Here is a 13,584-nt window from a genome sequence, read left to right as displayed (position 1 = left end):
CCACCAGAGACATCTCTCTCGATCTCAGACAAGCCTCTGGCTTGTGTTATCTGGACCAATGCGGATCCTTAAAAATACATCATGTTAGCAGTAGATTCCTGCTCTTTATTCCTATGGGTATGGACACAATGATGGGCTGATGCTCAAACTGTTATAAAGGGCTTGCAAGACGTTATCACCACATATGCAGCAGCCACATTCCATTTGTACCAGGGTCCAGTGTTCACCTCTAGGGCTTACAGAGACACCATTAGGTGTGACTGTGTAGTACTCCTCCCCCTATCATCCAGAGGGAAACATGGTAGTGGAGAGCATAAACCATGGCTTAGAGCAGTCTTTAACAGCTAAAATCTTAGGTTTAGGTCACAGTTGGGTTCACCATCTGTACAGGGTCCAGAGAATCCTAAACAATCTGCCTATAAGATCTTTGTGTGGTCAGACTCCCTATGAAGTCCTGTTTCAGTTTAAAATGTGGGTTCCAGATATTGACAGTTGCAGTACTGTGGTGGCGGAAATGTCTTTTGATATCAGTGAATGTTTGAATGCTTTACAGGACCTGAATAACTACAGAGATACTCAGAGCAACATTCAACAGAAACATTATGCCACTGCTGAAGTGAAGGAAGCACCGGCAACTCCTTGTTGGATTCCAAAGATCAGGATTCTAGTACGGGAGAATATAATAAACAAGAAGGTGTTTTGGCCATCTTTCAGAGTGCTTGTACCGGAACTAGCTGTTGAAGGTAAGACAACTGTACTATTACCACCCCTTGCCAGTAGCACACACAAGCGATTTGTGTCTATTGATCTCATCAATCCACATCATGTGGCCTGTTCTACATAGTAGGCCCCAAAGATCCTTGAGTAGTAACCTGCCTCCTCTTATTACCTTACAGGAAGACCTGTTACAAGCTTTGACCAAAGATGAAGCTTCTTCTCACCGGTTGGGAATATCTAATACTGTGTCACTACTTCCTGTTACATCTGCAAATACCATACAATTGTGGTCTACTTTACAGATTTCAACTCTACAAGCAGACAACAATGGTGTTTACAGTGTACCACTATTGGAGTCAGCTACCAGTTCTACACAACTTCTCGAGCCCCTACTTTTTTACAAACAGCCTTTGCTATTTTATCGGCTTTGATGACTTCTCTCCGGATTCATCAGAACCACCTCCAAAGAGTGGTAACATGAATTTTACATTTGGCTTTAAAAGATATACTTTAGCCCTCCATAGATATAAATTTGGAAAACAATTTTGTTATTTTGCCTCTTCCTTTGGATTGCTTTCATGACTGCCTTTTTCCAGCTTCTGACAGGCCACTATCTCCCAGAACGCTCTGCAGTTGAACTGGTAAACAAGGATTTGAAACCCCATTCTTCATCACACAAAGTGCGAAGAGACCTTTTCCTGGTAAACTTTTCAGCTGGTCCGGTTCCCAATGCAATTGTTTGGGATAAGGTACCCTATGATATAATGGGACCAACAGAGTCTTAACAAGTTCTAAATGTTTTTCTTATATCCTTAAATGACGTCATCACTCCTGGTACTATCTCTGATGATTGGGACATTAACGCAGTACATGAAATGCTTGCTGATTTAGAGCTTTACATGGTTTTTAATAGCGATGAAATGCATAATGGTACATCTAATTATGATTAAATATTCTGTTTTCACCATTATGGTCACCATTTTTTTTTACAAAAAGCAAGTACTCCAAGTGCAGTATTTAATTACAAGCAATGGGAACACTTTCCTACACCACCATAGAGTAGCTCAATGGCATTTTCACAGAAGTTTGCATATTTTTCTGGCCACAATCCAGCAGACCCAGACTCCTATTATTATAAACGTACACCTTCTCCTGCAAAGAAAAATATGCTCACTGATACCAAATTCATTTATTCTGCATCTTTTATTTCCCAGTTGTCGACACAAAGGTATGACTTTTGGAGAGGCAAGATCGATTTAAAATCTTTATGGGAAACTAAAGATTGGCAGGCTCAGGGGAACAAGGCTTATTTAGAGAATGCCTCAACCAAAACAACTAATTTTCATGAATAAAATTGTACAGCAGATGTCCTGTCGCCACTTGGCCAAGATAAAGCATCTAAATGCCCTAAATATTCCCACTTTAGAACACTTTGCGAGTTCGCAGACACATTTTCTTGACAACAAGCGAGGGTTCATGAAAAATAAGCCAGACTCAAGTTACGTGCAGATGCAACACCCAGGAATGGTCACAACATACAGAGCTGTAAATTTGTGCCTAGACTGCTTAAAACATTCAACGCTGTCTGAGGTGAAAAAACATGTGTCTCTTTGTTCTGATGCAGGATTTTCAGGCCAGTTCAAAAGTGCTTTCTCTATGCATTAAACAATGAAGTGTGGAAAGATTTACAGCAGGAAGCTGCTGAGAAACTACGTGAGATTGACCGAGCAAATTTAGAAAAAGCTCTAACAGTAGTTGGCAATGGTAGGACTACATTATCCACTAGGATATATTCTCTAGGTAACATTGTGTTATCTGCTATTGACATCACCCAGAGGGATGTGTCCTCTTTGCAACATGTGCAATCACAGCTCAGATCTATTATGCTACTAAGTTGGACTCTTAAGATTTTATGCACTGGTCGCTTTCCCTGGAAGAACATAAATGCCACAAATTTGATTGTAGGATACAATCGCACAAAGAGGTGGAGATGTGTAGCGCAGCGGCCAGGGCAGCTGACTTCGGAGCACAGGGTTCACGGTTTGATCCCCAGCTCTGGTGGCAGCTCAGCTCAGCAGCAGGTGACTCTGGTCAATAGCTCAATTAATTTCCACGATGGCCCCCAGCGCCTTGAGACCTGTAAGGGTGAGTAGTTCACGCTTTACAAATACAGATTTACATATATTTACATTTACAAAAGAACAGACCACCATGGCAGAAAACACACAACATATACTATGTTACACATAGAAAAGTTAGAACATTTACCATTTACTGTTGCAGAAGTGCCATCAGCTATTGGATAATACACAGGTTTATTTCTCTGCAGATATCAACTTTTCACTTCAAATACTGCACCATCAAGTAGGCAGATATGAAGCGCTAGGAGAAGGGTTTGTACATGAGGCATGGATCCTACCTTTCACTTATCGGTGTAGTAATGGTGTGGCTGGTGTATTTCTTAGCGGTACTGACTGTGAGAATACTTTAGGCCATTCTCTGATTTACAGGGAGATCGCACTCAACAGCAGATGTGATGAATCCAAGGTAAACTTGTCATGTCATCTGAAATGTTCCTCAGCTGCTGTTATTCATCCAGCGTTCATATTGCTTTCAAGTGGGAGCTCTATGATGTTGAATGATCAAGGCTTCTGTGGGATGAAACCTGGGTATATCATATCTGGTGATGGTTTCTGCAGTCGTGACTTGTTGAACACAAGTGTTATTTTCACCAGCCCGAACATTTAGGGATGCAACAATTTGGCCTTCAAATAACGTTTTGAATATAAACTTTGAGCAGACTGAAAGCTTTATTGTTTCAGATGGAAGTGGTCTTACCATCTGCATGTGAGATGTTTGATATTCAAGTTGCAAGGTATTCCTCTGAGATACAGTCCCTACTTCACACCAATCTCCCACACCGTTTTGAGGGAGCTAGTGCACTGCATTTTTAACATCTCATATACCGCGGGAGAAGCAACTTTTTAAAGCAATTGGCTCTGGGTTGGTTAGTACCTTCCAGACGGTCTTCTGATATATTTCATCTTTCAAACACTTTATGCTGGGAAGCATTTTTGGAGGCTTACCGCTTGTCCTATTCCTGGTTGACAGGACACTGATTTTATTTTATTTGCTCCGCAATGGATGTTCTGTCACACAGCCAAATGGGGATGGGACTACCCCATGTGCTACTGAGAACTAGCTCTAGTATTTTCTGCCTGTTTGGCTACACTGCATGCAGCCTGTATTCTTCTGTCAGCTGTTTACTTTGGAGTGTGCCCTAGACATACGCTTGAGGATGTAACCAGTCCAATCTACGGACATGGAAATGATGGTGGATCCCCTAAAGACTCACTTGTACAGATGCCCTGTGAGATTGCCTTAGCTTCAAAAAACATATTATGAGCCTCTCTGGGATGTTTCAGCTCCTGGTAATTTGGATCGTGACTCGTCTTTCGCAGATGCACTATTGGCCGTCAAACCATCAGCAGCTGCTGAGGGATTTGGAATTGAACATATTTGCTCCCTGGAGGTGCCATCGGAACAATTATCTGTGGTAGTTGGGAACAACAATATTTTGTCTATTCCTCAGAGCATTTAAAGAATCTGGTAATTTTGAGCAGTGGAGATTTTCACTTGCTAAATTGTTTATAAATTGTAGTTTTTGTATTCATCTTTTCTATTAATATTTAATAACATGTGGCTTTCACTATGCATTATTATTACGAGCACAATGCTTTTATGATTTTAGGTTTTAATACATGATTGAAATCTTTATTCTTAACATAGGTTTTTAGGAAGCTTTTTAGTCACCTTACGCCCAAGGAGTGGATGTTATGTGGTCACAGTAGGTCCAGGCAGGAACACCACCATTTTACATGCTATATTTAAAGTTGACATCTTTTATTGTATGTTGACATTTGGCACACATTTGCTTACATGATGGCATGGGATAATGTTCCATGAAATATCTTTGCTTATAGTTACATATCTTCGTAGGCATATTATCAGAGCCTTGAACATTCTGTACCAAAACTAAAGTTCATTGCGCAAAATGTTGTCGTTTGTTATTGCCCGCCCGACAACAGCGCTTTGTCAGGCTAGATAAATAGTGACAGCCTGACTGGAGCTTCGGCATGGGAACATGGGTTAAGCTTATTACATAAACAACATCACTGCTTTGTTTAGTTAGTGAGCATTTCGCTGACACTGTCTAGGTCACCCCTTCTCAGATTTCCAAACCTATTGGCTTTGTTATTGCTTGGGTTTTTGTGCTGCTGGAGAGACTGGAAAGGTGATCTTTTGCACAGCACTTTGCCTAGGCTTATCTCAATCTACCGCCTCACTGTGTTAGGTTTAAAAGACAAGCCTATCCTGGTACCTTTTATGTCAAACACACAATAGTATCATTCAGCACAACCATCTCAGCATGTTTCCATTGCAGCTTGCCACGCTCTCAAGCTCTTTCCAAAGTGTCTTTACACGTCACAGTAGTCCTGGGTTTCACTCAATCCCTTTCCCTTTAGCCCATTTGCTTGCCCTGCTTTTAACATCTGCTATAACTAGGCATAAATCCAGGAGATCCTTGATGAAAACAAGTCCCCTTTAGGTTGATCTTAAGAAGCAGTACTCCTTGCTGTGCAAAAGGTAGATCTGCCTACCCAACAGCAATAAAAAAAAAGAATGCCAGGACTCCAGGGTCTACAGCAAGCAGAACACACTCAGCAACCTCCACCTTTGCCTTTCAACCTTTTTGTTTGCGCTCAACCATTTGTGACACTTCCTATAAGAAGCTATAGCTTGATGGAGGAAGTTTATTTTCACAACATTTAGCAATGTTCTTAAAAAACTGCAGCTCTACAGTGGTGGCCACGGGATTGTAAAAACACGTTTACATTCACTCCAGTCACATGATTATGCTTCTGTTTCAGCAACTTAAACATTTATGTCCCAATGTGGTCTACATTAGCCCTAAATGCAGGTTATTTACTGTTGGTAAATGTTGTTTAGTTATCTACGGTGTGGGACTGTTCTGCAAAATGAAACATCATGAAGAACGAATTTGATATAAGATGTTTAGTTTAATATCTGCAACTTTAAGTAAGTAAGATAAATAAACCTTGAATTCACTCCCTTACCCCCTGTATAGGTAACCAACCTCTTGCCCTGTCCTCAATGACTATTGGCATCTACTGCCTCAGGTTACATTATGTAGCACTGTAACTTATGGTAAAGTGATGAAGTGAAGTTCCTGAGGTACTGTAGGAGTGCGTTATAATCATTTGTAGTCAGCACTCGAAAATATTTTGTTTGATTAACGTTAATAAAAGAAGATGGGGTACTGTATATATCAAATGTGCTTCACGTATAACTGATACAATTTATAAAACGTGCGTTTAAGAAATATGACAAATGAAGAAGTTTGATGTACTTATTAATAAAGAAATACCGAAGAGGAGAATCTACCTATATAATGAAAATTATTGTGAGAACTAATGAAAATATGTGCAAGCTTAGAAGGTTCATGTTTAACAACATTTATTCCTCTTGAGTGCATTTCATCAATAATTCTTAAAGGTCTTTTACATTATTGTATTAAGGGATTTAATTTGTGATGCATCTACATTTGTGCACGTATTTGTAACCCAGTGCACTTGCTAAATTAGCCCTACTGATGAGACCCAGTGTACAATTTCAGTGTAGCCTCACATATAATTTCAATGTAAATACACAAGGCTGTTTAACGTTTGATTTGTGACTAACCTTCATTGCATTTTGTTTCCACTGCAGTTATGGACAAAGCCTCATTAGTTAGCACAGAAGAGATTTGTTTTCATTAGATAGCAAGGTGTGAGAAAAAGATGTTGGCATGGAGAGACTCTGTAACAAGCTGGGAGATGAGTTCTCATGGCGGAGGAGAAGAATGGCCAAGGACGAATGAAGTTGCAACTCATCGATGTGGGAAAGGGGGTGCAAGTATCCAGTTTGTACCGGGAGCTGTGGAAATTTATGGCAGGAGGTCATGTGGGATTGTTTACCTTGAATGCAACTAATATTATGTGCTTTAGCTTAGTGAGAAGGGAGAAACATCTTATGACTTCATGGGGAGCACATCTATGCTTTTGCTCTATTTAGCTTTATGCTATTTGACCCGTGATTAGAGTGCTTCTACTGAAGACTCTGACAGCTGAATCTTTCTATTCTAATCCGGAGATTTCTAATGCTTCTTAGAGTAGATGGTCCTGTTACGGTAGAGTAGGGAAAGATAGGGCTAATGCTTACTATTTAGAACCAACTGTTGCAATTTAACTCAATATTATTTTTCCTGATGTCATACATTGTCATAATTGAATTGATAGCATTTTCCTTCTGTATAGGGTAAATCTCTTCAGGATATTTGGGTACATTCTACTTGTTTTGAATTTCTATACCATTATGTTAAGATTGGTATATGTGAATCTATTTTTGAATTTCACCTAAGGGCATTACCTGCAAAGAATAGTGGGGAAAGGGTGGACAGGGAAGCCTTGCGACTGTAATGATCACAGTTGTGAAAAATTAGAAATAGGTAGAAAACCAAGGCAAGTACAATGAAATTAAGCATAGAAAACCGGGCAAAATGAAAAAAAAAATCGACAACCCTCCCTGCTACTTTCAGTGCATTACACAGGCTTGCAGCCACGGTTTTCAGAGTCCTTGCCGTAAAAAATTAGCTTTGCTGCACAGAGAATGGATTGGGAACACATTTTGCTGTGCTCGAGGTTCTGAAACCCGATATAGTGTCTACGACGGGCAAGCAAGGACGGGGGAAGAGGGTGGGCGTAAAAGGGGACAGCAAAATGGAGAACTGGTGGGTGGAAAGGGAAAGCAGTAACTATGGGAACAAGCATTGGCCAAGTCATTAGGTCTTGCCTTTAGGACCTTATAAGTGTTCAGCCATGCAGCACATTATCCTGGGTGCTGTGCCGCCAGAGTTTGAAGAGCAATACAGTTACCACACACTTGGCATGCAGTTGTATTCTAGGTTTTCACTACAGAAATAGTGTATAGATACATTAAGTTTAGGGTGGGTGGATCAGCCAAAAAGTTAGTTAGCAACTGTACCCATGGGCTTGCATGTGTGTGGTGGGGGTGGCATATTTTGAAATGTCATGCATGCTTGTGAGTGAGAAGTAGGGGGGAGGGGTGAATGGGGAGATGATGTGAGAGCTCAGCAGCATGCAACCGTGTAGTAGAAAGGGTGTCTTTGGTCCAAATGCACAGATTCATAGTACATTGTAGAAGGAGTGGGACCCCACACAGGAGCGTCATGAACCCCACATGTTAGCAGTTTGATTGGGGGGAGAACCACAGGGACGTGTGTGTAAAATACAACTTCTAATACACCCTTTGTTAGCCGATGTCCATGATCTCGCAAAATCAACAAAACAAAACACAGATGCCACGCAGTTAGAACAAACCGCCATATGAGCACAATCAACTCTAAAATCGTCGCCGCAGAACAAAGAGTTAGCAACATCGAAGACACCGCTTTTCAAGCCAATAAAGAAATTAAAACTCTTCTAGACTTTACCAGTAATCTTAAAAGTCATGCAGCCGACCTTGAAGACAGCAACAGTAGAGGCAATATTAGAATCTTTGGTGTCCCGAAGGGCTCAGAAGACTCTGCTGAGTCATGTGTCGCTTTTCTGGAATCCTGGATCCCTCAGATTACGGGCATAAAATGTCACCAAAGTCTAGAGCTTGACCGTGCACACAAAGTACCAACGTTTAGCTCCTCTACATGGAAAACGACCCTCCTATCATTTGAAAACCTATGAGATACCAGCACACAGAGGCCATTCTTGACTTTGCCCACAAAAATCGCCAGATCTCCTGGAATGGTAAAAAAAAACATTTACGCAGGATTACTTAAAACCTACCGTCGACATGAGAAAAGGTTTTTTTTAAATGAACTGGCAAAACACCTTGACACTCCAACAGATCAAGATATGGATCTATGTACTCATGCTTTGAATGAAAGAAAGACTTGATATCCTTTTTGCATACCACTTCAGCCTACGATTGTACGCTAAATACCAAGGTTTAGTCGGGTTTGTAAGTTTGTAAACCTTAACACTCTCATGGAAATATACCTACCCAACCATTGCTAACTACCTACAACTTAACTGAACTCCCATTAGCCGAAATGGCTGTTCACCAGTTAAACATTTAAACTGATGCACTTTCAGAACTACGTTTTCTACACACATGTGTAAGTACCTACCATAAGTTTAGTGTTTATGTAGCACACTTGTCTTATCTTTCTATTTAGCTACAAGATGAAGTATCAGGTCTCCTCATCGCGCTGAGTTCACCAAAACTATTAAGTCCTTACATTGGTATCTTATCATTTTACAAGTTCAAAAACTTGGGCGATGAGTATTTTTCAGAGACAAGTTGCTTATTTGCTTATACGATATAAGTTAGTACCTCTTACTGCTATTGCCTGATGCTCTTGATGCACTCTAGATTGCTATCTACGATGACAAACTCCACTCCAAGTTGTCAGACTGACGCTCCTGCTGTCGCACCTCCGTTATTCGAAACCTTCAGGTATGGGTAGGTGGGGTGAGGGGTTTGCTTTTTTGGGGGGAGATTATTGGTTTTCGCTAGTTTTGAATAATTCTTTCTTCTTGCTTTTCCTTTCCTTTTTGTGATGGTTCATTTTGGCCTGTTACACCGTACACTTTCTTGCACATCTCCACCATGCTAAGCGAGCTACCTTACACTCAGTACTTTAAATAGCTCCGAAGTGGGATTACGTCCCAACAAAAACTGTATTAACTGGATTACTCACCTCAGAGGTGCAGAGAATATCACCCTCCAACATTCTCCCTAGAAATCACCAGTTAACCATATCTGGGACAAATTGCATAACTACTTCACCACAAACCAACCATCCTGACCTGACAGGCAGCCTGACCTATCAACCACCCCCTCTACCCCGCCTCCTGCCCTACACCGCTAGGCAACCTTGGTACGCTCACACAACTTACCACATCTTAAGCCACTCCGTATGAAGGCTCTCATGCAACAAACAGTTGCATTTCATAAATTTGCTCAATAACTTTTTTATCTATCTCCCTCTGTGCAAATACCGGGCCCTCATCATTTCCCTAGGTATGCAGGCCCCCCCTCTGTCACTTTCTCTTGTTTTAAATATATCCTAATTTTATTCAGGGACAACTCACAGATTGGTTTGTCAGATATGTAATGATTGTATGATTTACTACTTCTTTTTCTATGTATTTTTGTCATCTGTTTGTACCCGTTCCCCAAATCTGTACGGGAAAACATTGTACCACCTCCGGTCCGACAATTAATGTATACAAGTCACCTTTTTACAAACAGTTGATTGTATATCTTGTTTATTTCAAAAATGCTTAATAAAAATCACTTGAAATTAAAAACTCCAATGGAACTAGCCAGGCTAGCTAAAGTTGGGCACCAGCTTCAACATCTTTTAAAAAGAAGCCAGTGAGTATTGATGAATATTGAAGGAATCGGTATGGGTCTCATGAATTCTTCTTCTTTTTCCGCATTTTTAGAAGTAAAATGAGGTAACTAATAATGTGATCATTTTTAGTATGATCATGCCATGGCTTTGTAACAATTTTTATTAATTGAATGAAATAAATGTATTCATTCATTTAGTCTGGGGTGTTGGGGAGGAGTGGGGCCATTTAAGTGCCCTAGAGCAGTGAATACATCAGAAGAGGCAGTGGGAAAAATGTAAACCCCATGACGAAGGGTATAAATTCAGTGATGAGATGGAAATATTTAAATAGTGCGAAGGTCAAAGGCGGGTGCACTCTCTAGGGCCAGGGGTCCCCAAGAATGTCCTGCCAGCAACAGGGACATAAAGGGTCACAGCGATTAGCTACAAAATCTGGCAAAGGTGGACACAGGTCTGAGGTGCCACAGAAAGCAACATTCTAGGTGCTAGGTGAGATGCCGCAGAAAGCAACATTCTGGGCGCTAGGTGAGATGCCGCAGAAAGCAACATTCTGGGCGCTAGGCGAGATGCCACAGAAAGCAACATTCTGGGCGCTAGGCGAGATGCCACAGAAGGCAGGCTGAAATAATTTGCAATAAACAAATGTTGTTGTCTTGATTAGATTTATTTGGTTACATGGAAATGAGCTAGCCACAACAGCAGCCAGCTCCAACAGTCTTCACTCAAGAATGCAGATACGGATTCTACTGTAACTAAGCTTAGATCAAACATTCTAAGAACAAATAACAAAGTACATTAAGCAATATTCTTAATACAGATTACTACATTACCTTCTCTTCTTCCAAAACGAAAAAAAACAACAAAAAAAAACAACAAAAGCAGAAACAAATAAAAACTAGTTTAAAAGAAAAATAATTCAATCTCTAAACCTAGCAGGTATAACTACATTGCGTGAAATCCTTCTAAGACAATTCGTAGAAACAGATTTCTTAAGAATAGTATTTGGAACCAGACTCTTGATTTTAGCGACTTTGCTCAAATTCCACCAAAACCCCCCATCAACCTGAACAGCATTACCAACAATCTTAATGACCTTGATAGGAGAACCAAATTTACTTTCCCCTTTATTAACACGAGTAGACTACTTAATTCTCACAGTGTCTCCAACCTCCAGAAAGGTAGTCTTAGACCCTCTTTTGTGGTCAAAGCTAACCTTCTGTTTGTTTTGAGTGGAGGAAACATTTCCTTTCACAATATCCATAAGTTTAGATACATCACAGTCAACTTTATTCCACTTGGACATCCAACCTGGATAGAATGACGTGTTAGGTTTTCTACCTCTCATCAACTCGAAAGGGGAAATTTTAGAAGACGAGTGCGGTGTAGTTCTGTAGAACCATATTATACTCTTAAGGGATTTAGCAACATCATGATTATTACCTTTGGCCCACTTTACAAAATCACCAATCACTCTATTCATCCTTTCCACCAATCCATTACCTTGAGGGTAATAAAGAGAACTTTTCACGTTATTTATACCAGAATTGGACAGAAAAAGCTCAAATTCATTGCTAACGAATTGCTTCCCATTGTCAGATACCAACGTTTCAGGAACCCCTTCCCTAGTCCAAACATCACTCAAAAAATCAATAATACTTTTAGTGTCAACTTCCTTAATCAATATATACTCTGGCCATTTAGACACATAATCTATTAAAACTATCACAAATCTGGCATTACCGTTAAGCGTGACATAAGGTCCCATTATGTCAATTCCCAATTTAGTCCAAGGTCGATCAGGGCACTCAACAGGCATAAGAGGAGGCACTGAAGTCTTGAGGCTCTTGTCAGAAGACTTACATATGCAGCAATCCGCTACAAACTCATCAATATCAGAATCCATCCCGGGCCACCAGAACATGTCTCGCATGCGACGCTTGGTAAAAGAGGAACCAAGATGTCCGTCATGTGCCCTTACTATAATACCACTCCTGAAAATGTGAGGAGGAATGATCTTATCATTACGCACTAGAATACCATCTTCGATAGATATTTCCTCTTCAATTTTAGAAAAAGGTTGCAGAGAAGAAGACAAAACTTTTTCCCCTGGCCAACCTAATCTAACAAAATTGCATACATCCTGGAGTACACTATCATTCGCAAATGCCTCTCTCCATTCTTCTTCAGAACAGAATTTGAGATCTGGGATGTCTACACCCGCTACCAGACAATCCTCACAGTCTTCTTCAAGCAAATCAGAAAATGCAACTTCTTCTTCAGGAAAATGAGAGGGAGGAAAGCGAGACAAAAAATCCACTCTCCCATTTTTACCCAACTTTATTCCACTTGGACATCCAACCTGGATAGAATGACGTGTTAGGTTTTCTACCTCTCATCAACTCGAAAGGGGAAATTTTAGAAGACGAGTGCGGTGTAGTTCTGTAGAACCATATTATACTCTTAAGGGATTTAGCAACATCATGATTATTACCTTTGGCCCACTTTACAAAATCACCAATCACTCTATTCATCCTTTCCACCAATCCATTACCTTGAGGGTAATAAAGAGAACTTTTCACGTTATTTATACCAGAATTGGACAGAAAAAGCTCAAATTCATTGCTAACGAATTGCTTCCCATTGTCAGATACCAACGTTTCAGGAACCCCTTCCCTAGTCCAAACATCACTCAAAAAATCAATAATACTTTTAGTGTCAACTTCCTTAATCAATATATACTCTGGCCATTTAGACACATAATCTATTAAAACTATCACAAATCTGGCATTACCGTTAAGCGTGACATAAGGTCCCATTATGTCAATTCCCAATTTAGTCCAAGGTCGATCAGGGCACTCAACAGGCATAAGAGGAGGCACTGAAGTCTTGAGGCTCTTGTCAGAAGACTTACATATGCAGCAATCCGCTACAAACTCATCAATATCAGAATCCATCCCGGGCCACCAGAACATGTCTCGCATGCGACGCTTGGTAAAAGAGGAACCAAGATGTCCGTCATGTGCCCTTACTATAATACCACTCCTGAAAATGTGAGGAGGAATGATCTTATCATTACGCACTAGAATACCATCTTCGATAGATATTTCCTCTTCAATTTTAGAAAAAGGTTGCAGAGAAGAAGACAAAACTTTTTCCCCTGGCCAACCTAATCTAACAAAATTGCATACATCCTGGAGTACACTATCATTCGCAAATGCCTCTCTCCATTCTTCTTCAGAACAGAATTTGAGATCTGGGATGTCTACACCCGCTACCAGACAATCCTCACAGTCTTCTTCAAGCAAATCAGAAAATGCAACTTCTTCTTCAGGAAAATGAGAGGGAGGAAAGCGAGACAAAAAATCCAC

At 40.4% G+C, this 13,584-nt stretch overlaps 1 protein-coding gene across 1 annotated transcript in view; it reads left to right on the top strand.

Moving 5' to 3' along the window:
- The first annotated feature begins 514 nt into the window (after positions 1-514).
- The window catches only part of LOC144773820 (uncharacterized), an 80,642-nt gene continuing 67,572 nt past the window's right edge, over positions 515-13,584 (top strand). The window contains exons 1-4 of the mRNA XM_078658916.1: positions 515-743; positions 1,324-1,418; positions 1,932-1,945; positions 2,342-2,481. Coding sequence (XP_078515042.1) covers positions 515-743; positions 1,324-1,418; positions 1,932-1,945; positions 2,342-2,481 — 478 coding nt within the window. The remainder of the gene's footprint in view (positions 744-1,323; positions 1,419-1,931; positions 1,946-2,341; positions 2,482-13,584) is intronic.

The sequence above is a fragment of the Lissotriton helveticus genome, chromosome 8 (genome assembly GCF_964261635.1).
Source record: "Lissotriton helveticus chromosome 8, aLisHel1.1, whole genome shotgun sequence".
Classification (NCBI taxonomy): domain Eukaryota; kingdom Metazoa; phylum Chordata; class Amphibia; order Caudata; family Salamandridae; genus Lissotriton; species Lissotriton helveticus.
This window is presented reverse-complemented; position numbering and strand designations above follow the sequence as displayed.